The sequence below is a fragment of the Capsella rubella genome, unplaced genomic scaffold (genome assembly GCF_000375325.1).
Source record: "Capsella rubella cultivar Monte Gargano unplaced genomic scaffold, Caprub1_0 scaffold_8, whole genome shotgun sequence".
NCBI classification, from domain to species: Eukaryota; Viridiplantae; Streptophyta; class Magnoliopsida; order Brassicales; family Brassicaceae; genus Capsella; species Capsella rubella.
Genome location: NW_006238916.1, coordinates 7,221,135 through 7,245,609, shown reverse-complemented (window position 1 = coordinate 7,245,609; position 24,475 = coordinate 7,221,135). Strand labels below are relative to the sequence as shown.

The window sequence follows — 24,475 nt, the reverse complement described above, 5'->3', positions numbered from 1 at the left end:
AACGTTCACATTCTCAATTTAAAGACGGCGTGAAGAACAAAATCAGTTTAAATACCGACTGGGTGCTGTTTTGGTGAAATAAAACGACAGATTGTTTTTATTTAAAATCGAAAGACGACGACATGTGGCGAGCGTTGCTTCGGTCTTTCTCTTTCTCTCTCGTTTGAAATCGACGAAGATATTTTTTTTAATTTCTTTAAAAATCAATCGGCGAAGAATTAAACCGCCAATTTCAAAATTCGTTCTCTTCTTCTTCACCCCATCATCATCATCATCACTGTTTCAGTCTCACATCCCAAAGAAGGATCTGGAAAAGTTACGATGCGAACTCGATTTCTTAATATCGATTACTTCTCTACTCCACCTTCTCAGGTATTTGAAACCCTAGGCTTCCTCAATCTTCCGGCGCCTGATAATTTCCCGGCACCTCTCGTCTGCGACGGGGTTGAAGAACGTCTTCGATTTAGCTCAATCGAAAATGTCTGTATCCCGATCGGGAATTTGCCTATTGAAGCTGCTTTGTCGAAGTTCCTTTCCGACGTTGTTCCCGATCGCGTCAGTGTGGACTATGAAGTCTTTGAAATCGACGACTCTTCGCTCGGAGATTATTTATCAGACAAGGTAAGGTTCCTTGGATGTGGAGATTTTGAATTTCTTGAGTCTCGCAGTGTATATCGAGATTGGGGTTTTTGAAATTTGTGGTGTGTTTGCTTAGTTTCTAGATTAGTGTCGTCGCTTACTGGTGATTGTTTCTTTGTTCTCACATTCATACCTGATATGGAAATTTTGGTAGCTTATGGGAATCTGGCTGGATTTTGATTAACCTAAGTTCCTTTATCTATTGCAGAAGAATGACGGAGATGCCATTGAGGAGAAAGCTACACTTAACTTTATCCAGTTGGAGACTCCGGAGTTGGATTTTGAAACGGTATTACTCAAGCAATGTAAACATATACCGATTGGATTTTTCATTGCGAGATAAATGACCTTTTGAAATACAGGAGAACAAGCTCTTATCCACGAGTGAAGACCATCTCCAATGTTTCTCTGAAGTTCTAGAGCTTGAAAATGAGCCGGTAAATCCCTGAGTTGATTTTAGTTGGCACACACGGCAGTAGTTTTGCTTTTACTGTAGAGTGGTAGAGCTGGTTATCCTGTTCTTCTATGGTTCTGATTCTCCTTTCCAATTGACAAAGGTCTTCACTAGACAAGTTTCATGAAAAAGTATATTAGCAGTATGGAAGGACCTATATTGTCATCATCTGATTTTAGCTAGTCTTCTTATTGCAGGTTAAATATGACGGGTCAGATATTATCCTGCAGAACTCAAAGGAAATTCAGGAACAGATTTATTCTGTTGATTACATTCCGTCTGATTACTTTACAGAGAACGACACTTCGGTAGCAGAAAATGAATGCTTCCGCAAGAATCAGCCATGGTTCAAAGATTTCAGATTTCCCCTTCTAGAAGTGGATGAAGTAAATTTGAGCGAACTATCAAGCTTATCTGCGCTTGATAAAGTATTTACTGTTCTTGAAACAATTGAAACCCAAGACACTAATGCAGGGAGTTCTCTCATTATCAATTCTAAGGAGCTTATTGGCTCTAAGGATTACGCTATATTGGATATCCTCTCTACAGATTGCTATTTGAACAAGAGTGGCCAATCTGATGTGGTTCCAGAGGATGAATTTTCTATAATGGATGTAGTGACTATCCTGGAGATATCAAATGCTGAGGAAAACTTTCAGTTTGAACAACAGGGAAAGGTGGCTGTCCCAGTAACTTTTGAGGAATTTCAGATCCTGGATGTGGAAATATATGAGGTTTTTGATATCTTCCTTGGTCTTCAAAAAGCCATTGAACCAGAAATATGTTACGGGATGTTCAGTAAAGAGATGAACTTCAAGAATTTTGATGAATTAGTTGTCAGTTCTGAACTTGCTTTCACAGATGATGCCTTCAAGTCTCTGCCTACTCCTATATTACATGATTATGAGATGATAAGATCTCTGGATCTCATTTATGAGGACGTGTTGTCAAAGATCAAGCCTCAATCCTTGTCTGCCTCAAATGACATATACTTGCCCTGGAACCTTCTCGAGGAAAGAAACCACAACCATTGTGATTATCCATTTGAAGAAATAGTTACATGCAACATTGATTTTAACTGGGAATCTTCAGAAGGAGACAAATGGGTTTATGATTTCATTTTCTCTGAAGATGCTTTCTGTGAGCCACTTGTAGAGAAATGCACTGAGCCTTTCTTTGGTATATCTACCCTTAATGAGCATGCCCCTCTTGATACTTCCCATGGGTCAGTTAAAAGTCCTTTCCGAAATACTGGAGCCAGGAATTGTGGAGGGGATGATAATGCTAAGAAGGCTACACTGTTGTTCAAATCAATGTCTGCTTTTGATGACTTAACATTTTTCATGGATCCTCAGAAGGCTATGATTGAAGATAATCTCGACTCTAGAGTCCAAGCTGATAAGAGTGCCAACCATAAATTTATGTCTACTGACTCGAAGGCTCCATGTTTATCTGGTGGCATGCACCCAAACCCGCAGACAGAGGAAATGATACTTCACAGTGTGTGTCCTTCAGAAAATATTCTGGCCCTAGTAGGGGACTTTGTGAGGAGCTATTTAACTCTTGTGAAGGATGAATCAGCGAATTTATCAGAAGATAAACTTAAGTTACTCAGCATATCTAAAGGAAAGCTTATTGACAGCATAAGAAAGGCAAATGTCCGTAAAACACAGGTGGCGGATGATAAGTCCTTCATGTTTGCATTACTAGTAGCAATTAAACAGATGACATGGTATATGTGTTTCTTCGGTATCCATGTGGCATATCTCTATCTTAACAAGTTATGTCGAAGCTCAGTTCCCATGAAGCTAGGATTGCACACCCTCTACTCAGCAGTTGAAACAGAACATAAATCAGATGAGACGAACGTCACAAGATCACATCCATCACTAGCTGTTATGCAGGGGATCTTACAGTCGGAATTTTCCCGGGGGAACTCCAAAGCATTACTTTTGGCTGAGAAAGTTTTTTGGTCCTCGGTGAAGAGACTACTAATGTCCATGGGGTTATCTTACAGTGAGCTCAATAGTCCCTCACCAAGTGACAATCGACCAAATGTTCATGAAGCCCCGGGGTTTAAAACCATCGAACTTGGTTCCCTGCCGTTTTCAGACTGTCTAATTATCTCTTACGAGTGAGTATTATTTCTTCCTATAGTCGTATGCTCATCATCAATGATCATAGCTTTTCACAGTTAAATTTTATGGGAAACTGGAAAGGGTACCAAAACATTAATATATAACGGCATGGAAAAATTTACAGTCTTTTAGCATGGTGATTGTAATAGACACCACAAAATGTTTTTTACTTCTGAAATCTGCTCGTGAAATTGCTGCATTATTCTGTCCTCAAGAATTTGCATGCTTCAAATAATACCTTTATCTATTCTTTGTTCTTGTTTGTATAGTTAAATTGACTTTTGGGAAGTAGTTAAGCTAACTAGTCATTTCTTTTTCATCCAAGGCAAATATCTCCATCTTTTCCTGTGGAGAATTTTAGCGTCATTGTAGAATATGGAGGTCCAAATGCCTCGCCCAGATTTTCTTTTCCTTCGAAGTTGGATTCCTTTCCTTGCTTCCATTTCATAAAACTTGAGCTGGATATGTCCAGTGCATGCGGGCAACTCTGCGCAGGTGTTACAGTACCTTATACTCTCAAAATGACAAAGGTGAGAAGCATTCAACTTTTAACCTTTTCTTACAACTTATATCTTTAGATTGTAGATAGTATGATGAAAGAGTCTGTGTGAAGAGGAAGGGTCCAAATTCAAAGCAGAGGACCAACACAATCTATATCAAAAATAATGTTTTCATAAGCACATGATCTTGATTGGTTTTGCAACTCTGAAAATCATACAAGTTTAACACTAGTATGTACTTGAACCAAAAATTGTGTTGTCACATCACTGGTATCCACGTTTCTTCCATAACTGCCTAGATTGAACGCTTTGTTTGAATATGTTCCAGAATATGTATCTATACAAGAACTTATAACTGAACTTTAATGTCTCTTTTGTAGGGAGATGAAGTTGAGACGAAAACTGGGTGGTTGGAAGAATTGTTGAACTTTGTTCCACTTGAAAATGTGTGTTATGCAGGATCTTCAGAAACCACAAACGAATCTGAATTTATCTCCATGCCTCAAGAATCTGAAAGAAAAAGTGGGAAAATTGAACCGGAATTTCTAACTGACCAAAAATCTGTGATTGTTGTGAACACAAAAACTGTTGATAAAGAGATGATCATATCCCGAAGAAGTACATACCAGAAGGTGTTAGCAATGGAAAAAGAAGGAGTGCAAGTTGTGGAGCGCGATTCAGATCTACCTGTGGATCTGATGCTAAGTCCTGCAGTTTGCCTACTCTGGTATGATTGTGAATATGTTAGTAAGAAGTCAACTGCAACTATTGGTACTTCTTCAAGCTCACTTTCATGGATTGGAGATATCGCTACCGATGTTTTGACGTCATTGAGTTTCAGTTTCAGCAGCTGCATTATGGTAATCTAACTTCCACTGAACTTTGCTTCTAGCAATTCTTTTGTGGGCACATTGCACTATAAATATGAAATTTATCTTTCAGTTTGTGAACATCTTCTAATTCGCTGAATAGATTATTACAAACTTACCAATTCTCTGTAACATTTTCTTTCAAACTGGAGGATTAGACAGAGAACTTAAAGAATGATTTTATTTTTCCTACAGCTTTTTGAGGGGGAACCCACCTTCCTAGCTACAATAATGGATTCCTCTGATGAACTGTATGCAGCAGCTGGTAGCCTGGGAATCAGCTTACAACTGTTTTTCTCATCGTCAGCTGATTTAACTGATGAAGTTATATTGAGGTGTATCAAATTTTCTGTTAAGTTGTCCAAACTCCATGTCAAGATGTCCGAGTCAGAATCTCTTGCGGAATCATTTCTCACCAAATGTCCTTCCGTGAATCCACTTACAGCTCAAGTAATTCTGTCATCTTCTGGATCACTTCTCGAATTCATGAAGCTCCCACATAGTAGCAAGGTTGAAAGGATGCAAAAGTATCATGTACCTGTAGAGAGTGTTGATCTATTTAGTTCACTATGCAGATACGGTGCGAGGGAAGATTCCAAATCTGTAATGACAGACAGCTCTTCTTCAGTATCTTCTGGACCTGACTCAGACACACACCATGTCAGTGTTCATTCTGGTTCGAAAAAGAATCACCATAGGGCTGGGAAAAATAGGATAGATATGGACGACTTGATTCATTTTTCCCCGTCGACAGAATGTGCTGATACACAGCTCAAGCCTTCAGGGGATTTCCAACTTGATGATTCTTGGTCATCTAGGGATCATGAGATATTTGATTTTGATCCTGTCACTGAATTCGACGATGCACCTTTTAAACCTTCTGGGATCATTCATCACAGTGACTCTTGGCCAGTTAAAGATCCTGCGAGATTCGACAAGAAGTCAGGACCTGGTTCATCATCAAAGGACCCATTTTGGGAAAAAGATCTACCTGACTTTTCAGTGGAGGACAGTCTTCCTGGAATTCCTGAACTAGAAGATTGGAGTTTCCCAAGCAAAGACGAATTCAGGAGCCAGAACAGAGGTTTTAAACTTCCGGTGATGGGAAATTTTAACTTACATGACAATAGGAACTCAGAAAGTTTCGTTGCAGACTACAAAGGTGAAGTAATTGATGGAGCTGATAAGTTTCTCGAGGAAGAATTCCCGCCTTCTCCTGGTTATAATAGGTTTGCTCCAATAGTTTCTGACGTTGATGAAGACGAACTTCCAAGAAAATCAAAATCTACTAGGAAGTTATCTTTCTTTGGATCTCTCCAGCCTAACTTCCCAAAAGCGGCTGACATTGACTCGAGTTCTGAAAGATTCGCCCCCGAGAAAGATCTAAAATATGATAACAATGCTTCTTTGCGTGGCTTTGTTGATAACTATCCAGCAAAACGCCAGAGGACCCTTTTGGAGGAGGTCTTAACACGAAGATCAGCAGTTCCAACGTCAGACCTTCCTTTTAGAGAAGAGATATCACATTTTGGTGGATCTCCACTATCGAACGCAATCCATTCTTCAAATCCAGTACAAGGTTCTCCTTGGACGATTGAGTTTCTTAACAGAGTTCGAGAAAGAAGCAGATCAAGGAAAGAACAACAATCTCTTCCTTCTTATGTCCCTCCCTCTAGCTTGGAGACTCCAGGGAACATAAAGAAAGCAAGTACCAAGAGAAAGAGTCCTTCCATACTAGAGTTTTTCAAGTATAAAGGAGGTAACAAACTTCAAGCAGAGAAAAAGCAGAAGAGGTCAAAGAATTCTTCAGCCTCGCCAAAAACCGACAGATTTTACTCTCCTCTCAAGTCATGTACACCAATTGATAAGCGAGCGAAACAGGTATTAATTATATATGATCCCTATATAAGTTAGATTTGTTCACACTGATGATTGCTTTAACACCGTATTTTCTTTCCAGTCTCTATCTTTCTCAGGGAATGGAACTGGAGGTCAAACAAAACTGGTATGGAAGTAAAGAAACAAACACAGCATAGCAATTGGAAACAAACCAAAAACCAGTTAGTGGAAATTCATTGTGGTAGATCAGATTTGGAGGTGAGTATCTCAAATCTTATGTAAGCTTTACTTATTTCAGAGGAAAATATTGATTTCTTGAAAATTTTATAAATAATGTTTTATAAGAGAAAAGAATTCTATTAACAGCACAATTTATATCGTAATTTCTACTATGATGTTACAGCAGTTGTACTCGCAGCAACACACAAATACTTAAAACTTCTTACCGTTCTTGAGGTTTCTGACAGCCATCACAAGTTGTTGTCTTTCTCCTTCTACCTCTGCAAATCTCAGGCTTATCTCTGAATATCTCTCTTCCATTTCTTTCAACTCTCTCTCCATTGAACTGTTTTTGTTCTTACAATATGCCAATTCATCTGATAGCTTTGTTAGAGTCTCCTCTTTGTGTCCGTTTTCTTGTGACCTTGCTTCCATCCTGTTATTGTTGTGTTAGATCGTTATAAGTCAAATATTCACAACTGAGAGATAATATGTCAATTTAGTTCGTTTATTGTCCACATACCTTGCATCTAGGATTTTAGTCATTTCTTCTTCTTTTCTCCGAATATCGACTTTTAAGTTTGATACCTGTTTTCTCAATTCATCATTCTCCATTTTTTCTTGAACAAAGCTGTTTTGTAATTCACTGTACTGTAGGCTTAGACCTTCTACTTCTGTCTTCAAATTTCTGAGCCTGGTCTCTTTTTCATCATTTGACGACTTAGTGAGAGATAACTCTTTCTGCACTGTCATGGCTTCGTCTTTAGCCAATGTAAATTTTCTCTCGAATTCATCTCTTTCCTTCTTCCACTCTTGTATTATCTTCTCGGTTTCAGTAGCTGCTGCATTTGATTCATCTCTCAGCTTTGTCAGCTTCAGTACCTCACCTTCAAGCATCTGGACTTTCATTGACAAAGCTTCGTTCTTTTCTTCCACATGCTTCTTTATTTCTTTCTGTTGTGTAATCTCAGTATGAGCTTTCTCTTGCATTTCCTCAAGATTTTTGTTCTGCAGACGAAGGTCGTTTGCTTCAGCCAATGTTTTTGTTGTCAGATTCTCATGCTCGCTCAGCTTCGATTCCATTTCTAGAGAAAGCCGCTTGCATTTTTCTTGAAGTCGCTCTGCTGTTATAGCGTTTTTCCATCTTGTTTTCCTCAAATTCTCCTCTGCTGTGATGGCTCTCTGCTCTTGTTCAGTTTTTTCTCGCATCATTGTGTCAATATCTTCATCAAAAGCCCGTGCTTGATCCTCCAGTTCTTTCTTTAACTCTTTCACCTGACTCTCAAGTTCGTTAACAGTAATCAAGCATTCCGAATACTCCAACGATTGCTGCTTCAATTTGCCTTCCAATATTGCTACCTGAGAATTCAATTCGTCTATAATGTCCTTGGAATCCGAGAATTCATCTACCGCATTTGAGCATTCTTGCCGCTCTAATTTAAGGGATGCGTTTTTGTAACTTTCCTCCTTTAAGGACTCATATTCCCGAGTAAGCTCATCTAATAGAATATCTTGTTCTTCGTTCTTTTTCCTGTAAGAGTCTAACTCCCAATCTAAATCTTCGATCTGTTGCTTTAGTGTATCTATCTCGTTGTTTCCAGAACCCATTCCCTTATCATCTTCAAGCGTCTTAGCCTCATCTAATAAGCTATTCAGAGAAGATATCTCATTGTTCTTCTGCTCCAACATCTCATTGAGATCCCTCACAGCAAGAATCAAATTAGAGTTTGACTCTTGTGTCCTCTGCAACTGCAACTTAAGGTTACTCGTCAAATCCTTCTCACAACTCAGCTCATCTCTAATCTCCTCAATCATATTACTTGAATCTTCGCTTACGCATCTCAATCTGCTTTCAGCATCAGCTTCATCTCTACTAATTTGCAACCGGAGCTTTTCACACTCTTCCAGAGCTCCATCTCTTTCACCCTTGATACAACTAACTTCCCTCGCCAGTTCCTGTATCCGTTTGCTCTCTTTTGTCGCCTGTTTCCTTAAAGACTGCTTTTCCAGCTCGGATAACTCAGATTGCCTCTTCAAAGCTTCCAATTCCATCTTGAGCCTTTCAATAGGGTCACTCGATTCAGTAACACCCGAGAATCCTCTTTGGAAATTGTTCTCAGGACTGGTTCTTGACTCAATGTAACTCTCATCTGATGTTGAACTAGCTGACCAGTCTGTGTTTGATCTTCGATGCCCGTTCTTTGTCGCAGGAACCGAGTTATGTCGTTGAGGTAAGCGTGCATTCCCCTCATCTATCCATCCTGATTCACCAATGGAATCAAAAGAACCTCCAAGACCAGAATTCTTAGCCGTGTTTGCATCTAAGCTCCTTTCCTGCAAAACAGATTCAGAAAGAAAAAAGATTAATAACTATCACAACTTTCTCAATGAGACAAGACAGTACTTAACTCTCTAAACCAAGAACCCTTACGTCTTGGTTATATCCTTCTAACTCATCATTGCTTTGTAGACTTTTGAAGCTGTCTTCTTTGGTAAGTGTTTGATCTTTATTTTCCTCAATAAATCTGCAAAAATTTGAAGTCAATCATCTCTTAAAAAGAAAACAGTAAACACCAATAACAACATATTAGAAGAAAGAAGAAACTATTTACTTTAAATCACTGGCTCCTTGTATCTTATGTATTGTCACCTGCACCAACAACCAAAACAGTTTCATCATAACTTCTCATACCATTTTTTCACATGTTTGATGCAATTTTCTAAATTCAGGTTTCAAAAGGAGAAGAAAGGAAATACATTTAAGACAGCACCAGAGTTGGCAAATTTGAGAGGTAAAGAAACAGTAACTGGCTCTGTTTCTGTCAGAAAATCTGCAAAATCAATAGAAGCTTCTCCTAGAAATCCCGATTTTGAAGAACCCTGAAACAGAATTTTGGAAAAAATTGAGTCTTTTTCTTTCCCAGGATAAACTCAGAACTCAGAGAAGACATAAAATCTTGGTTCAACTCACAGTTGCAACAACGAAATGGTAAATCTTCTCACGAACAATCCCAGATTTAGGTTCTTTGATTAGCTTCACAGACACATAAATAGGATTCTCCCATGAACAGATCCCTTCTTTAACCTCAGCTTTCTCCAGCTTAAACGTTGGCTTCCCAACATCATCAGGAACCAATGAGATCATCAAAGCAGTCTTCTTCAGCTTCGGCACCTTCATTCAAATAAAGGTAACATTTTTTTTTATTTTTTTTCCTCATAAAAATTACATTTTTTTTACATTCAAACAAATCTTGAAAAACTTTGAGAGTCACAGATCTAGAAACTATAACGAAACACATTGTCTGAATTTCACAAAGAAAAGGGTTTTCGAGATTTAAAGAAGAGACAAAACACACAAACCTGAGTTGCATGAAATTGAAGCTTGAACACAGCCTTGATCTTGTTCTTGTCGTTCCTCCATGACTTAAACATTGTTTGTTTTTCTCGAAAGAAACACCAAAAACTTTTTAACAAAACCCAAAAGAAATTTTTTTATGGATTCTCTGAAATTGTATCAGTTTCCGAAGAATGTAGGGAAGGAAACAAAAACAAAACACAAAACCTGATTTACAGTCTGTGTGTGTGTGGTGAGATCACTTTACTTGTAGAATATAAAGGTTGATTCGTACCACTTCTCTTTTGGATTAATATATAAAAACTTAATTAGTGAGTTTATAAGTAAGAATCCATCTAATAAAAGCCTAATTTTTTTTCTTACTGCTTTAAATGGGTTTTTGAAGATTGAGTATGAAATTATTAACTTTATTAATAGTTTAATTAATTGAATTGAAAAGTGCTTTTCTTTTTAATGCAGTAAGGCATATAAATTTAATAGACACCCCAACCTCCCCTCTGTTTTTAATTGCTTGTGTGCGACTTTATTACATCAAAAGTCTTTTTAAGAATTTGTGTAGAAAGTTACATGAGTGAAGGTAAAAAAAAAAAAGAGGTTTAGTGGATTCTAGTTGTGAAGATGTATAAAAATTATTATGATATGAAAAGCAAATTTTGCACATTACAACACCATTATTGGTGGCCCCAAAGAGATATATGAAATGCCTTTGATCTTTGCAAATGTCACAAGTACTGGTCATGATCCATTCATCATGCATTATGTTTATGTGTGTGTGTACATACACAGCTGTACTACAAACACTATAGAATATATGTATGTTGCGTGAGTGTGTGTTGTTTTATTTGATGATACAATAACATTTATTTCAGAATATTTTTCAAGTATGAATATACTTTCATACATTCAATATTGTAGTAATTTCTTGTATCAGTAGATGATTATTACAACACTTTATTTTGTGTACTACTAATAGTCTAATATGCATATTTATACTAAACTCTTTTTTTATCTCGTAATGATTCTATAAGTTTGATTAAGGAGACCTGAGATGTTTCATAATCGAACCAACTCATCATAATTTATGATTTTGATTTTTCTAATATAAAAGGATTTAGAGTTGATTAAAAAAATGATTAGAAGCTGGATCAACAAAACGTATAATATAAAATGGGAGTAAGTATTGGAAGCACATGAAAACATGTGCAACAAAACACTGTCCCTCTCTTAAATGCTTTCATTTTCTTTGTCTCCTCAACGTTTAGTTTAGACATCTCATCTCTTCATATTTTGTCGTTAAACAAGTTTTTTCGTATTGACATATTCAATAATTTTCCTTAGATTAGGTGCTGAGCATTATTCAATGATCAGTACCATTTGGTTAATGATGTCAAGAAAAAATGAGTTAGGGGGAAATTAAAAGAGTCATGGACTTTGTTGTCTATGGAGAAAATCTGGTTTCACTAGAAGACATATCTTTGAATGGGCCACTTATTATTAGTTGTTAAGCTTTTGTGACAAATGTCAAATTAACTTTATAAATTGCAACATTTGATATCATATTCTGTTTTTTCCTTTCGAGAAATTGCACAAATTACCCCAGAACAGTATATAGTCTTTTTTAATACAATTTTGTCTTCATTTTCCAAAACAATCATAAATGTGTGTATGCTATAAATTCACATCGCTATCAGTGTGGTCTAAAGAAATATTTATGACAGAGTTATAACAGCAAGTCAATTCTTGCTTAGACAGAAGAAAAAAAAAATCAAAGTTCAACACAATCGTTTGTTTTGTGTTGTTTGAGTGACTCTTAGACTTAGGATTTGGTGGGCTTGGGCTTGGGCTTGGGCACAAAAATGGATAAAACGAAAGTCTTCACTAGTATTAGATTTTCTGATTTTGCATTAGATCAGTCACAAGAAGATTTCAGATTCTTGTAACTTCTAGGTTCCATATCTCTCTTGACATGGAAGAAGATCCCACCAAAAACATGGCTATGGAAATAAACACGAGGAAGTGGCATTTGTGCCACACACACTCGCTATAGTCAGGAACGATCGCTAAAGGTGCTTTACTGGTCAATCAGTTTACTGAGGTGGATTTGCATGGGAGTCTATGAACAAGAGCCTCATCTTTAATGTACGTAACTCTTCTTCTCTATGTTAACAATATTTGTTTGTGTTGTTTTGGTATTTGCTAGTAATTTATCATCAACTATATCATTTGAAAACATATGTGTGTGATGCTTTAAACCTATGCATGGTCACAATTCTCTTTGGTACTTTTTACCAAACGATCTAAATAAACCTCATTCTCATATATGTAATTAGTGAAAAATGTACATGGTAAGGTTTATATACACAGACTCAGGCATGCCTAAACCGAAATCCTTAACCAAATATACTAAATGGTTTATATCATACTAGTGTATACAATATACCAAATGAACCTAGACACAACACAACTACACAAGACAGACACATTCAATAGTTGTTTCAGTCAAGTCTCCTCCTCCTTATCCTTAGGATCCATTCAAGATATTGATAGCTACTTAGCTATATGACCTCTTCAATCTTCCTAGATCTCTACTTAGCTATATGACCTCTTCTTTTATCCCATAAATTATTCTTTTTCCTTGTAATTGGATTCATTGATGTAATTTATATATAGTTTTTTTTTTTTTGTGAGATATACTATATAAATCCAAACAGAAAGACTTCAAAATCAGTGTTTTTTAAGAAAAAAAAATCAATTTGAGCTCCAACAAGGGCTGGCTTACATAAAATACTTATATATAAAAAATCGAAATATTAAATATAAAGCTTTTAATAATATTAAAAAATATATCTTAAATGATCGTTGTACTAGGTTTGTGTCTTTTTGAGTTTGTACAAAGTCGTGTGTCTTAAATCTGTGACTTTTAGCCTGAGGTGGGATTGTGAGCTCATAGAGATTGAATTCTTCATTGGTTGACTAGTTGGCACGTCGTCCTTACAGCAGTACTACAAGGGTTAATTAGTAGTTGACTTTCATTAGACTCTCACGAGGATTTAAGGTTCTTTTTCTCTCTTGCTTTTGGTTCCAAAGTTTACTATCGAACATTCCAAAAAAGACAAAACCATGGCTCTCGGAATAAACGCAAGGATGGTGGCGTTTGTGCCACACACGCTCGCCTTAGTCTTATCGGTGATGGTTCTTTATTGGTCAATCAGTTATAGAGGTGGATTTGCATGGGAGTCTACCAACAAGAGACTCATCTTCAATGTTACTCTTCTCGATCTCTCTGTTTATAGTCATGCTTAATTAGTAGCCCTAATTCAGTTTCTTCTTTTGCAAGTTTCTTTTTTCCTGAAATTTATGTTTAATTCATCTTTAATTATCTAGCTTCATCCTCCTTTGATGCTCATCGGCTTAGTAATTCTGGGAGGCGAAGGTAACAACAAGACCCATAAGAAAAATACTGATACATATATATAAAGGTTGATATTTTTAGTAATTCGTTTTATGTTTTCTTTTTTGGCAAATGTAAACAGCAATTATAAGTCACAAATGGCTTCAGCTTGAGAAACCAGTGAAGAAAAAGATTCATCTTGTTCTCCACGCTATTGCTCTGATACTTGGAATCTGGGGGATATGTGCTGCTTTCAAGAACCATAACGAGTCAAACATCCCAAATCTCTATAGCCTCCATTCTTGGATTGGTATTGGAGTCATTGTTATTTATGTCCTTCAGGTAAACAATCTTTTAAACAAGAAAGAACCTTTAAAATCGAAGTTGTTCATGAAAAGCTTATTTTTCTTCTTGTCTTTTATACTTTGCAGTGGTTGTATAGCTTTATAGTCTTCTTCTACCCTAGAGGATCAACACCTCTCAGAAGCAACTTGCTTCCATGGCACGTGTTTCTCGGCCTCTTTGTTTATGTTCTTGCGGTTGGAAACACGGCTTTAGGGTTTCTTGAGAAGCTCACTTTCATGGAAACATCAGGGCTTGACAAATTCGGATCAGAAGCGTTTCTCATCAACTTCATGGCTATTATCACAATTCTCTTTGGTACTTTTGTGATACTCATTGTCTCTGCCACGCCTGCTCCTTCCTCAGATGATGTTGAAGATAACTATAGCTACTCAGCTTTAATAACCTATCTTCCATAATGTTTATTTAAAAACATAATGTTGTGGTTTCATACGTGAAAGGTTTGCTTATAATAATGGTGTTGCAAGTTTGTAAGTTTCATAAAATTGAACGAAAAATTTATTGCATTAAACGTTGGCACTTTGAAGGACGAAACTCAATATGCTTTCCCCTTCACTAAAGTTGCCTTTATGAACAAGATATCCCAAATCTTTACTTCTTTATTTCCAAATTTTTTTTTGGCCTCCAAAGTCTTCATTTCATTAACTTTCCCACCACCACGCTATGTTTCTTTGCATACACAAATGGAATATCTTCATCATCTTCAATCTTTCTTTCCCCTCTAAGGTTTGTATATAAGTTTGATATGTTTTCTGAATAAAATCAAGAATCGATAATGGTGAAGGTAACTATCATTGGTAGGGTTGAAGATGGATTCCCTCTTACACAAGATCAAACCTATGTAAACCGACAAGACAACGCTAGCTTCTTGTTGTATAAGCAACAAGCCGAGTTCCTTCTTACACAAATCTCCAAAGGCTCATTGTTACATCCTAAGATGACCATCTTGCTCGATCATCATTCTTTCCAGTATCCTTTCATATTTTACATTCTCTATTTCTTTACTTTTTTCGATATACTCATTATTAATCTCTCAAGTTTTCAAACCGTGAAGCTTCTTGGTGGAGAAGAAGATATGTTACATCACGCTATCTGACTCTTCGTATCCAAGAAAGCTATTGTTTCATTACCTGCAGGATCTGCAAAAGGAACTTGATAAGTTCGACGAGACAGTATTGATCAAGACAATCTCAAAACCCTATAGCTTCGTTGGGTTTGGTAAGATCATAGGGAGAATAAGGAAACAATATATGGACACGAGAACACAGGCTAACCTATCCAAGCTGAATGCTTTACGGAAACAAGAACTCCATGTAGTCACCGAGCATATAAATGATATAATACAAAGGCGACAGCTTCTAGGTACTTGTTCTTGACTTGGAACTTACGTAGTTTTTGTTATGAATATAATCTTTTTGTTTTGCAAGAAACATCAGAAATAGCGTATTTGGATCCAAGAACGTCTGTTTCAACCATTTGGAGTTCACAGTTTCGTCAGGTATATATTTGAAATACCTAGACATATATATGGTTCATCAAGACTAAAGTTTCAAAATTTTCAATTCAATGTATTGAAGCTTTTGGCTTTGGATAATGGATAGGTAATAATGTTTTACTTTATGTTATTACAAATTTTGCAGGATATTGCGTTAAAATGGACACCAGTGACGACCATTATTCTCGTTATTCTTGTTCTTTTCAAAGCAAGATTGATTATGACAGATGATTATTTAATTTCAACCATGATATAAATATTTTTGAAAATCAAAGGAAGAAGAGTGTATATATGAAACGTCCTAGTAGCTAATAATTTATAGTTACTTGTTAATTTTTTAATTTGACTTTGAAATGTTGTTTAAGTTAGTCTACGACAATAGTAAACTATATGGGAGGAACAAGAAGACAGACAAAGATAGAGACATGAACCAATGATAAACAACACTTCACATACAAATTATAATTTATTTTATCTGTATATACAGATTTCCATGAAAAAAATAGATAACTAAAACCAATTTGAAATAAACTAAAAATCCAAGCTTTCCACAGAAAAAGTTTGCTTAGTTCATGTTTGATCTAAAGAAAAACAGAATATTTTTTATATGTATCTTGTAACGCAAGTAAGTTGTTTATGTTTCTCTTATTCACATTTCTTGATTACGTCTCATTTTTAGACGTAACTTTGGTCGTTGTTGATGAAGAAGTCCCCAGAGGAATAATAATTTGCATAGTCATGGTCAGGCTGCAAGAACTGATCTGTACGGAGCATGACATCCTCAAGTGAAGAGTAGCTGTTGTTGATCATCATCACTTCTTCTTCATCGATTTGATCTTGAGTTTGACTAACGTGCTTAGAGTCTGTAACAACACCAGTGGAGTAATCTATGTGCGGATTTGAAGAACTGATCCACTCGGAGAAGAACAGCTTAGGCAAGTATTTATCGTTGTTCATCATCATGTTTGTGTTGTTTTCTTGTTGCGGTAGTGGTGATGAAGATGAAGATGGTAACTCTGCTAACTTTTCGAAGGAGATCACGTGATTTAGGGTTTCAGCTTCCAGGTTTCTTTTGCCGCAAGAAAGTAGTGAAGAAGTAGACTCTGTGATGTCTGATATCTGAGTTTTGAGCTGTGGTTGAGATTTGAGCCATCTCTTCTTCAGATAAGAGTGCCAATAGTTCTTTATCTCATTGTCTGTTCTTCCCGGTAAGTATTTAGCAATCCGTGACCACCTAATCCAAATCCAAGAACCATAATATCAGATTAATGGAAACTTGTAGTTTAGCTTCACACCTTTTGGTTACATTATAACTAGGTTTCCAGTAAGGTATTACTTACTTGTTACCCAAGGAAGAATGTAAAGTCAATATGATATCTTCTTCTTCTTCACTAAACGTCCCTCTCTTTAGTCCTGGTCTTAGGTAATTAATCCACCTTAAACGGCAGCTTTTCCCATTCCTTTGCAATCCTGGTAACATAATGACTAAAGTTAGTCTATAAGGATGAGAACTAAGAGTCTAACAAAGGATTTGAGAGACTAAAAAGAAAAAAGAAAGAACCAGCAAGGAGGGGAACAGTGGTCCAGCAAGCATGGCCATGAGAGATGATGAAGTTCTTGAGCTTCTGGTCTTCTTCAGGTGACCATAACCCTTTCCTCTGTCTCTGCTTTGGTCTCTCTCCAGATTTGGTCATCTTCCACGTATCTTTCTTTCTCTCTCAAGTCTTCTTAATTAAGAGACAATTTATGTGTAAATGATGATGAATAAGAGAGAGAGGGACAAAGACAGACAGAGATCAGTATATATAGATAACTAATACATAGATATATATAGAGAGACCATTACTTTAAACGTAAACACAAACACATAAAAGCCATAGTTTTAGAGACTTTTAGGAAATAGCCACAAATGGGGCTGCTTAGTTATATATAAAAATGACATATGACACATACAAGTTTATACGTATGCGGACTCAAAATGAAATTACATGTATACACGTGTATTTTGTAATTTTTGCATATGTGTAATTTAAGTAGTATATATTAGAAGGTAGCTAGGAAGGAGGCAGGATTAATTAAAAGTCTGGTGGAATATGTAAGCAAAGATTAGTTGTAATAAACCCAATTAGTCACTTGGTTTAAACTTATAAAACTATATAATTAATTTAAGACAAATAGAGAAGATGAAGGAATCTTTTGCTTTCAGATATCTTTTGTTCTCTTCTTCTTAGCTCTATATGAAAAAAGTCTATAACGATGACTAATAAAATAATAGAATCATAGTAGAAACTTTGAATCACAAGGAAACTTTTGTTACGATGTTAGTGTTTATCTATGATTTAACTCAAGTGGATATGATGATCACTTGTCTACAAAGTAAACTGAAGACATTTCACTATCAATGTCAAACAAGTTTGTGTCAAAAATTGACTTAAGTACTTTGGTTTCGGATTAAAGTAAAAAAAGATTAAGAGACTTTGGTTATGTAGAAGTGTTAATGATGTAATTTGACCAAATCATATATATGATGTGAGTTAAAGTCATCTAGAGAGGGCAAAGCTTAACGTTGACAAAACAATCTTTGTCTGGTCCGAATCAATGATTATGAAATTAGAAAAAAAAAATGTAAAGAATCATCCAATCTTTGTAATGGTGTATCTTCGCTAAGCTAATCAGAAGCGATCGGACATTGGATTTTCCAATTAACCAAACTTGGCAATGTATGTATTTAATTTTTTAAAACCATATAATAAAAATAATCTACTATCAATATTAAAATTTTGTTTGTTAGGATATTTATGTAATTAATATTGGTAGGTGAGTCAACACTTTCCTCCTATTTGCTACACATTGTTTACGTTTTAAAACTTGTTTGGATTTTATTGATAATAGAAGTGTATTGTATATAATACACTTCAATTTACAAATAGGGTTTACATTTGAGAGAAGGGGATATTTTGCATTTCCATATGTAGCCACCCAAATGGGCTTGCTGGCTTTTTTTCCATATACTGAAATGCATCTAATATACAGTATGTTCGGATTCTTACGTATTGTATTTGATTAAGGACAATTTTTCAAAAATACCATTACAAGATATTTTTTCCAAAAATATCACAAAAATAAACTTTTAAAACTAAAATCATAAATCTTTATTAATACTAATCTCTAAACCCAAAATAAACTCAGACAAAAAATAAATAAATTATAACGTAGGGTGTGTATTCCAGAGATTTTTCAAAACCATCTGCCTTTCGTTATTCTGAGAACTTGAGGTCAACAAGAGCTCTCTGCAACTTAAATAAAAATATATTCATCTAATGCAAACAACCGTTATCTAAATAAATAGAACTAACGTGAATTCTAGATTTTCTTACTATGTTTTTTTTGTTATCAATTGAATTAATCTGTTTTGTCTAGTTATCATTGTGCAATTATTATAGAGTAGGCTGGAATCAACAAATAACTAATCGAGAAAAAAAATACTAGATAGTTATGATTATTCACTAAAGAATATACTTCCTATATAAATTGTTCGACGAATAAATGATATTTCCTATATCTGACTTTAGTTTAGTCAAGTATCGAGGGAAGTTATAGGTAGATATCAAAATAAATAATTGTTAAGATCGAATATATGAAGACTAAGAGTTCAAATGAGAAATATAAATTGTGAGGAAGTGCATTCTCAATGCTCTAAGTCTGATTATATTGTTAAGATTCACCATGTTAAAACTCATCATAAGCTTGCAAATGTTTTTATCAAAACAAAGCATATATTCTAGATTCATAAAATATTTTCCAAATTCAATATACTCACTCTCTTTTGTACACTTCATGTGCATATTCATTTATCGATATTATCTATCAAATATACATAATACACTAAACTACTCATATCATCTTCTATTATAACCCATCATTTATCCCATGAATTATGGTTGATTTAAAAAAGTATTGTAGTGTATCCATTGTTGATGATATTATATGTAGACTTGTACGTGGTGCATAGTTCTTTAGAAAAAAACTTTATAATTTAGAAGTAATGGTACTAACCTTCTTCGTAGTTTTAGCTAAATTGATTTTAAAATTTTGATTCTTAATAAATTATCTTTAGTCCGGATTTGAATCTTAAAAATCCGAAAGCAATTTCTAACTTTGCAATAAAAACAAACATATTATGACATTTGTATGAGCTTAATTTATACATATATATATATATATATATATATATATGGAAGTTAAAAGTGAATACTCTTTTATGAGAAAATAAAATGTTAACCATACTGAATTAAATTTAAATTCTCTATAGAATGTGTATTCGAATCCCAATGATTGGAAATGGTTTGATCAGTTACAAAAAAAAAATGATAACATTGAATCATATTAAAAGAAATAACTAATATATAGACATTTCATAGTTCAACTGATAAACAATTTGTATAAATCAAGAGCAGAATATATATATATAAATTATAAAATACTGATTAGCTCCGTTGGCCCGAGAAAATCTCTAAAACCCCATCGGATCCTCCGGCCACAAGTGTGCACCAATCTTCATCCACTTGTCTCAAACACACACTGCTCACGAACCGTCGGTCAGATCCAAACCGGTCCGGTTGACCCAATCCACACGTCCAAACCGGTTCCTCCCACCTCTTATCATACACAAACACTTGGTTATTCTCCGACCCGGACACGACCAAACCACCATGTCTCCAAACCGACAACCCGACAAAGTTCCTGCTGTTAACATGCCCTCGGTACGTGCGAACCACGCGCCGTCCGTTGTCTATATCCCACTGCTTCAAGCTCCCGTCGGTCGAACCGGTGACGATCGTTCGAGGATCCATGAACCGAGCATACGTCACCGTTTTGGTATGCCCGTCTAATACAAGTAAAGGGTCAACGAGTCTTCTGATATCGTACACGTAAGCATTCCGGTCAGCGCATCCGACGGCTAAAGAAGATCCACCTAACGGATCAAACTCTACCGAACAAACCGCCGCGCCACCTCCGGGCCTAACCGTTTCTTCCAACGACCCACCGTTACGAGGATCCCACATTTGAACCGTTCCGTCGTCGGAGCCCGACGCGGCTACGAGAGAGCCATTGTGTAACGTGTAGTCCACGCTCCAAATCCTTCTACCTCCATGCTCGTCTCTCTCGAAGATAGGAACTTGTTTCTCCACGTCGTACTCAGTCACAACCCCGTCGTAGTCTCCCGACCCGATAACCCGACCGGACAAATCGGGTCGCCATTTGAGACTGCTAAGCTTAGCCGGCGTGCATATACAGCTCTCAGAAGCCCTCGCGTGATCGTCACGTGACGAAGACCTTAACAAAGAACTCAAACGATACGATCTGATCTTTCTTGCGATACCTCCCGTAGCTATGATATCTCCGGTCGGGTCGAACTCGATAGCTCCGATAGAGTCTGATCCGGTGGATGCGGAGGAAACAACCGCGGAGAGAGAAAGATCCCAGTCGCATCTAGGAATGTTCATGATCTTGGGAGATGGAGAAGAAGAAGAGGAGGAGGTCATGATCATTGGCCATGTATATGAAGAAGAGAGATCGTTAAGGGAGGATCTGATGTTGTTGTTGTTGTTGTTGAGTATCTCAGAGCAGAACAAAGCCTCCATGAATGAGTTTACGACGACTAGTTTTAGTTAGGTCCACACGAAACTATATTTCCACATTACATTCATATATGTATGTGTGTTTGTGATGTGATGTGTATATATAAGCTATATATCTTTTTTTTACTAGATGAAGAAAAAACTATATATGGGATTTTAAAGTATAAGCCAAAACATTTATAAGTGGAATTTGGTAAATCCGTGATAGAACTTTTCTTGTATTTCAAATAATCCAAAATCTTAATCTGTAACACATGGCTAAACAAACCACTAAAGTCTCTAACCATGATCATATTAGTCTATGCTTTAGAGCTAAACACGTATTATTATGTATTAACTTTGATAATATCTTAAGTTAAGAGCAAGGGTACAATAATGGGATTAGGGTACTATCAACTTGCAATATCTTGCATATGAGGGTGCAGATAGAAATAGCATTGAAGGAGGAACATATGGAAACACGAGATAAGCTTTACAACCTCAAAATTGTGAAATCTTTCCTAACGATTAGTTTGGTCGTCGTCGTCGTAGATCTCAAAAACTCATAACGTCTACGTGGTTTATATTGAGCCTCTTTTATTTTTTCAATTATTGTTCAAGACAAAAATAAAAGTGAACGCAAAAAGTACACGTCGATCGACGGCCCATTACGTTTTGAGAATGCTATTTTGCTATATAACAACTACATGTGCATTAATATCTTGGTGCATGTTTGGCCTTTTTTATTTTGAAGATTTCAATTATATATATCTCTCACGACTTGAAAGCTGATCCTGTTTGAATAAATAAGTTCACCAATCATATCACGACAGCTTGGAAAAAGGTCTCTTAAGTACCATTGAGTAGGTCTAACCCATATGAATCGCTGAGAACAGCTTCAATCTTCAACTTTTTGGCATATAGCTTCTCATATCTAGGATCGGCCCTGAAATTTATGGATACAAAAAGTTGAAACCTTGATGTCCTTGCGGATTATAATGCTTGCGGATTACAGATCATGTCCTTGCGGATATACATAAGCAGACTCATAAACACAAGGATAAACTCAAGAGTTATCATTAATCAGCAAGATTATTCATTGATACATCAACATAAGAGATTCTACAATCCTTTTATAAAACTGGTCTCTATGACAAATCAGAGCATATATCCGAAATGGACTCTATCCTTTCTTCAAATCACTCTCAGCAGGAGCTTCATCAGTCTTCTCCACAACGGTCTTCTCAGGCGTTGTGGTTACATGAGCATCTCGATCACTGGTTTCTACAGGTTCAGACACAGATGCGGTTTCAGGTTCTGAACTGGTCACTTTGACAGTACCAACCTTGGCATACTTGCTCATGAACTTGTACTCCCAGTCTTGAAGAGCTTCTAGCTCAAAAGGACCAAGACCAGAGATATCCCAAGTCAAGTCTTTCTCCTCAAACGACATCTTTGCAAGAGCTCGACTAGCATCTTTCCCTGCAAACAAAGCATATGGTCCTCCTGGTCCGTAGAACATCCTACAAAATCAACAAGGCAAAAAAATAAATATCCAACCTTTCACTACAAACACAACACTTAAATATACAAAAACCAGTCTAGAGTAATCATAAGAAGATGACCAATTAGATATACTCAAATATGATCTAAGAGTTTTCAACAAAGATCCCAACCACTAGCAGAGATTAACACCAAGAACATAATACAACTTCCTTTGACTATTTCTCCTGTATGAAAATAGCAAAAGGGTAGATTTTCACGATATGCAAGCCAAAAGAGCTCGATCACCCAGTAAAGCACAGCTTAGAAGAATCAGTTAACACAAACTAGACAAGTTTGTACAATTTATCTACAAAGTGAACAACTTTACGATTATCTCGTAGAAGAGAGTATGCAAATGTCTAAGTTATTATAAATATCTGAGGAACAGAGGAAGCCAATAAATATCGAAACCTTTCATTACAAACACAACACTTAGTCTAGCGTGATCATAAGAAAACTGATCATTCACTATACTCAAAGATGAGCTAAGAACTGTCACAAAATTAGAAGACATCAGCAACAAGAACATACTACAGCTTCCTTTGAATCTCTCTCTAGTATGGAGTAGCAAAATGATACATTTTTAAAATATGCCACCCAAAAGTTCGATTACCCAGAAAGGCACAACTTTTGTGAGATTGATTCTCAAAGTGAACAACTTTACGATATCCAGCTTCACAGATACCCAAAAGAATGCAAAACAAAAAAACTTCAATCACCCAAAAAAGCATAGCTTTTGTGAAAGTGATTCTCAAAGTGAGCAACTTTACGATTTCTCACAGCTTCATATATGCTTAGAACTAGAGGAAACCATAAAACAAACCCATAACCTAATTTTCTAACTCAGATTCAAAAAACTTCACCTGCTCTGTGTTACATCATAGATCTGATGTTTGATAGCCATAAGAAGGGGCTTTTGGGGATCAGAGCCATCATACTGTTTAAGTTCCTCCTCTGTGATCTCACCCACTTGAACAGGCTGAGGAATCGGTGGCTCCTCTTCTTGAGCCAACGATCTAGCTCTCTGATGTCTACGAACATCATCGAACGGTGAGGCGAACCAGCCTGATACGACTTGGTAAATGGCAAAGGCGAGAGCAAGGGCGGTGAAGAAGACTACAGGAGAGAGACCTGTGTAAGCATGGATTGCTTCTTTGAGAGTTTGCCATAGGTGTAGCGCCATGGCTGAGACTGAGAGAGAAAGATCACTGATTCACACTGTTTGTTGAAAAAGGTTTCACTTTTATCTGATTTTTGTGTTAAATAGAGATATTGGTTGAGGTCTTTTGACTCTTTGTTACTTCCTCCTACCTTGATTGCTTTTTTTAATTGGGTAAAATACAGCTTCAACCATCAAAAAGAAAATATTATTATATACTTAGGAAAGAATCTTTATTTTTAATAAATTAATTACAATCATGATTTACAATAAAAATTTGCATTTTTCTAAACATAAATTCCTTTTATGAAAAAGAAACTACATTTTTCTAAAAAATAAATACAAATGACATTGACAAGATTGTGTTTAGTGTTTTTGATGTGTTTCATTGGATTTAAACTAGTGTAGTTGTTGACCAAAGAAAAACAAAGATCTGTAAGCAGTGAGAATATAGTTGTTTTTCTCATACCTTTTTAAAAAAGTTTTAAGCCAAATTTCAAGAAAAATATAAAAAGTCTTGAAATAGAATAAAATCATACTTTAAAATCTTTTAAACATGATGAAAAATATATATTTAATAACTTAATAATGATAATAATAAATAATATCTAAATAGATTTATGAAAATGATATAACTAACTATATTGCCATTTTTCTCATTGACAAATCATATATATAAAAGTAAGGTTTCACTCTCTCCTTATTGGTGGAAAAATATTTAAGGCTTTAATTTTTTTTTATAATAAATAAATGTTTATGACAATCATTCAATACAAAATTTAATTACACTATAAGTTATAATCAAATGGCAAAGAAAAAATAATAAATAAATGTTTATGACAATCATTCAATACAAAATTTAATTACACTATAAGTTATGATCAATAC

The 24,475-nt window shown here is 35.8% G+C and overlaps 7 protein-coding genes across 8 annotated transcripts; 3 read left to right on the top strand and 4 right to left on the bottom strand.

Annotated features, from left to right (window-relative positions):
- The first annotated feature begins 247 nt into the window (after positions 1-247).
- On the top strand, positions 248-12,131 carry LOC17876060 (protein SHORTAGE IN CHIASMATA 1). 2 transcript variants are annotated; one of them, XM_023779603.1, is made up of 12 exons: positions 248-621; positions 851-928; positions 1,002-1,076; positions 1,291-3,227; positions 3,557-3,761; positions 4,112-4,591; positions 4,796-6,481; positions 6,561-6,697; positions 9,389-9,450; positions 9,583-9,647; positions 9,759-9,846; positions 11,961-12,131. In XM_023779603.1, exons 1-8 carry the CDS (start codon positions 322-324, stop codon positions 6,615-6,617), a joined length of 4,818 nt encoding a protein of 1,605 aa, XP_023635371.1. In that variant the 5' UTR covers positions 248-321; the 3' UTR covers positions 6,618-6,697; positions 9,389-9,450; positions 9,583-9,647; positions 9,759-9,846; positions 11,961-12,131. The 2 variants fall into 2 exon arrangements, with proteins under 2 accessions (XP_023635371.1, XP_006279891.1); XM_006279829.2 differs by having other exon boundaries at positions 848-928.
- On the bottom strand, positions 6,747-10,339 carry LOC17875843 (myosin heavy chain, clone 203). Its single transcript, XM_006279940.2, has 7 exons — positions 10,019-10,339; positions 9,630-9,830; positions 9,416-9,538; positions 9,271-9,308; positions 9,090-9,183; positions 7,182-8,992; positions 6,747-7,094 (listed from the first exon to the last, which is right to left on the bottom strand). Exons 1-7 carry the CDS (start codon positions 10,088-10,090, stop codon positions 6,872-6,874), a joined length of 2,562 nt encoding a protein of 853 aa, XP_006280002.1. The 5' UTR covers positions 10,091-10,339; the 3' UTR covers positions 6,747-6,871.
- Positions 12,132-13,133: 1,002 nt separating the features above from the next.
- LOC17876158 (transmembrane ascorbate ferrireductase 1) lies at positions 13,134-14,273 on the top strand. The gene is made up of 4 exons (XM_006279627.2): positions 13,134-13,277; positions 13,398-13,446; positions 13,547-13,746; positions 13,836-14,273. The coding sequence occupies exons 1-4, from the start codon at positions 13,134-13,136 to the stop codon at positions 14,163-14,165; spliced, it is 723 nt and encodes a 240-aa protein (XP_006279689.1). The 3' UTR covers positions 14,166-14,273.
- Positions 14,274-14,542: 269 nt separating this feature from the next.
- LOC17875669 (25.3 kDa vesicle transport protein) lies at positions 14,543-15,525 on the top strand. Its single transcript, XM_023777553.1, has 4 exons — positions 14,543-14,736; positions 14,822-15,129; positions 15,204-15,265; positions 15,408-15,525. Exons 1-4 carry the CDS (start codon positions 14,543-14,545, stop codon positions 15,516-15,518), a joined length of 675 nt encoding a protein of 224 aa, XP_023633321.1. The 3' UTR covers positions 15,519-15,525.
- A 304-nt stretch (positions 15,526-15,829) lies between these two features.
- On the bottom strand, positions 15,830-16,956 carry LOC17875067 (transcription factor LAF1). The gene is made up of 3 exons (XM_006279671.2): positions 16,824-16,956; positions 16,603-16,732; positions 15,830-16,496 (listed from the first exon to the last, which is right to left on the bottom strand). Exons 1-3 carry the CDS (start codon positions 16,954-16,956, stop codon positions 15,938-15,940), a joined length of 822 nt encoding a protein of 273 aa, XP_006279733.1. The 3' UTR covers positions 15,830-15,937.
- A 2,692-nt stretch (positions 16,957-19,648) lies between these two features.
- On the bottom strand, positions 19,649-20,941 carry LOC17875159 (WD repeat-containing protein RUP1). Its single transcript, XM_006280556.2, has one exon. It carries the CDS (start codon positions 20,905-20,907, stop codon positions 19,750-19,752), a length of 1,158 nt encoding a protein of 385 aa, XP_006280618.1. The 5' UTR covers positions 20,908-20,941; the 3' UTR covers positions 19,649-19,749.
- Positions 20,942-21,932: 991 nt separating this feature from the next.
- LOC17877057 (membrane steroid-binding protein 1) lies at positions 21,933-23,710 on the bottom strand. Its single transcript, XM_006281013.2, has 2 exons — positions 23,292-23,710; positions 21,933-22,406 (listed from the first exon to the last, which is right to left on the bottom strand). The coding sequence occupies exons 1-2, from the start codon at positions 23,609-23,611 to the stop codon at positions 22,067-22,069; spliced, it is 660 nt and encodes a 219-aa protein (XP_006281075.1). The 5' UTR covers positions 23,612-23,710; the 3' UTR covers positions 21,933-22,066.
- Between the last annotated feature and the right edge of the window lie 765 nt (positions 23,711-24,475).

Bases quoted from the DNA above. Each gene is read 5' to 3' on its own strand.
- LOC17875843 (XM_006279940.2), bottom strand. From the start codon at position 10,090: ATGTTTAAGTCATGGAGGAACGACAAGAACAAGATCAAGGCTGTGTTC. The intron at 8,993-9,089 runs GTAAGGGTTCTT...TCTGTTTTGCAG, and splicing joins TAGAAGGATATAACCAAGAC to GAAAGGAGCTTAGATGCAAA. The intron at 7,095-7,181 runs GTATGTGGACAA...CAACAATAACAG, and splicing joins ACTAAAATCCTAGATGCAAG to GATGGAAGCAAGGTCACAAG.
- LOC17876158 (XM_006279627.2), top strand. From the start codon at position 13,134: ATGGCTCTCGGAATAAACGCAAGGATGGTGGCGTTTGTGCCACACACG. The intron at 13,278-13,397 runs GTTACTCTTCTC...TTAATTATCTAG, and splicing joins ACAAGAGACTCATCTTCAAT to CTTCATCCTCCTTTGATGCT. The intron at 13,447-13,546 runs GTAACAACAAGA...AAATGTAAACAG, and splicing joins AGTAATTCTGGGAGGCGAAG to CAATTATAAGTCACAAATGG.
- LOC17877057 (XM_006281013.2), bottom strand. From the start codon at position 23,611: ATGGCGCTACACCTATGGCAAACTCTCAAAGAAGCAATCCATGCTTAC. The intron at 22,407-23,291 runs GTGAAGTTTTTT...TTGATTTTGTAG, and splicing joins TATGATGTAACACAGAGCAG to GATGTTCTACGGACCAGGAG.
- LOC17875067 (XM_006279671.2), bottom strand. From the start codon at position 16,956: ATGACCAAATCTGGAGAGAGACCAAAGCAGAGACAGAGGAAAGGGTTA. The intron at 16,733-16,823 runs GTTCTTTCTTTT...TTATGTTACCAG, and splicing joins CACTGTTCCCCTCCTTGCTG to GATTGCAAAGGAATGGGAAA. The intron at 16,497-16,602 runs GTAAGTAATACC...GATTTGGATTAG, and splicing joins CATTCTTCCTTGGGTAACAA to GTGGTCACGGATTGCTAAAT.
- LOC17875159 (XM_006280556.2), bottom strand. From the start codon at position 20,907: ATGGAGGCTTTGTTCTGCTCTGAGATACTCAACAACAACAACAACAAC.
- LOC17875669 (XM_023777553.1), top strand. From the start codon at position 14,543: ATGGTGAAGGTAACTATCATTGGTAGGGTTGAAGATGGATTCCCTCTT. The intron at 15,130-15,203 runs GTACTTGTTCTT...AAGAAACATCAG, and splicing joins ACAAAGGCGACAGCTTCTAG to AAATAGCGTATTTGGATCCA. The intron at 15,266-15,407 runs GTATATATTTGA...CAAATTTTGCAG, and splicing joins GGAGTTCACAGTTTCGTCAG to GATATTGCGTTAAAATGGAC.
- LOC17876060 (XM_006279829.2), top strand. From the start codon at position 322: ATGCGAACTCGATTTCTTAATATCGATTACTTCTCTACTCCACCTTCT. The intron at 622-847 runs GTAAGGTTCCTT...TATCTATTGCAG, and splicing joins GAGATTATTTATCAGACAAG to AAGAATGACGGAGATGCCAT. The intron at 929-1,001 runs GTATTACTCAAG...TTTGAAATACAG, and splicing joins CGGAGTTGGATTTTGAAACG to GAGAACAAGCTCTTATCCAC.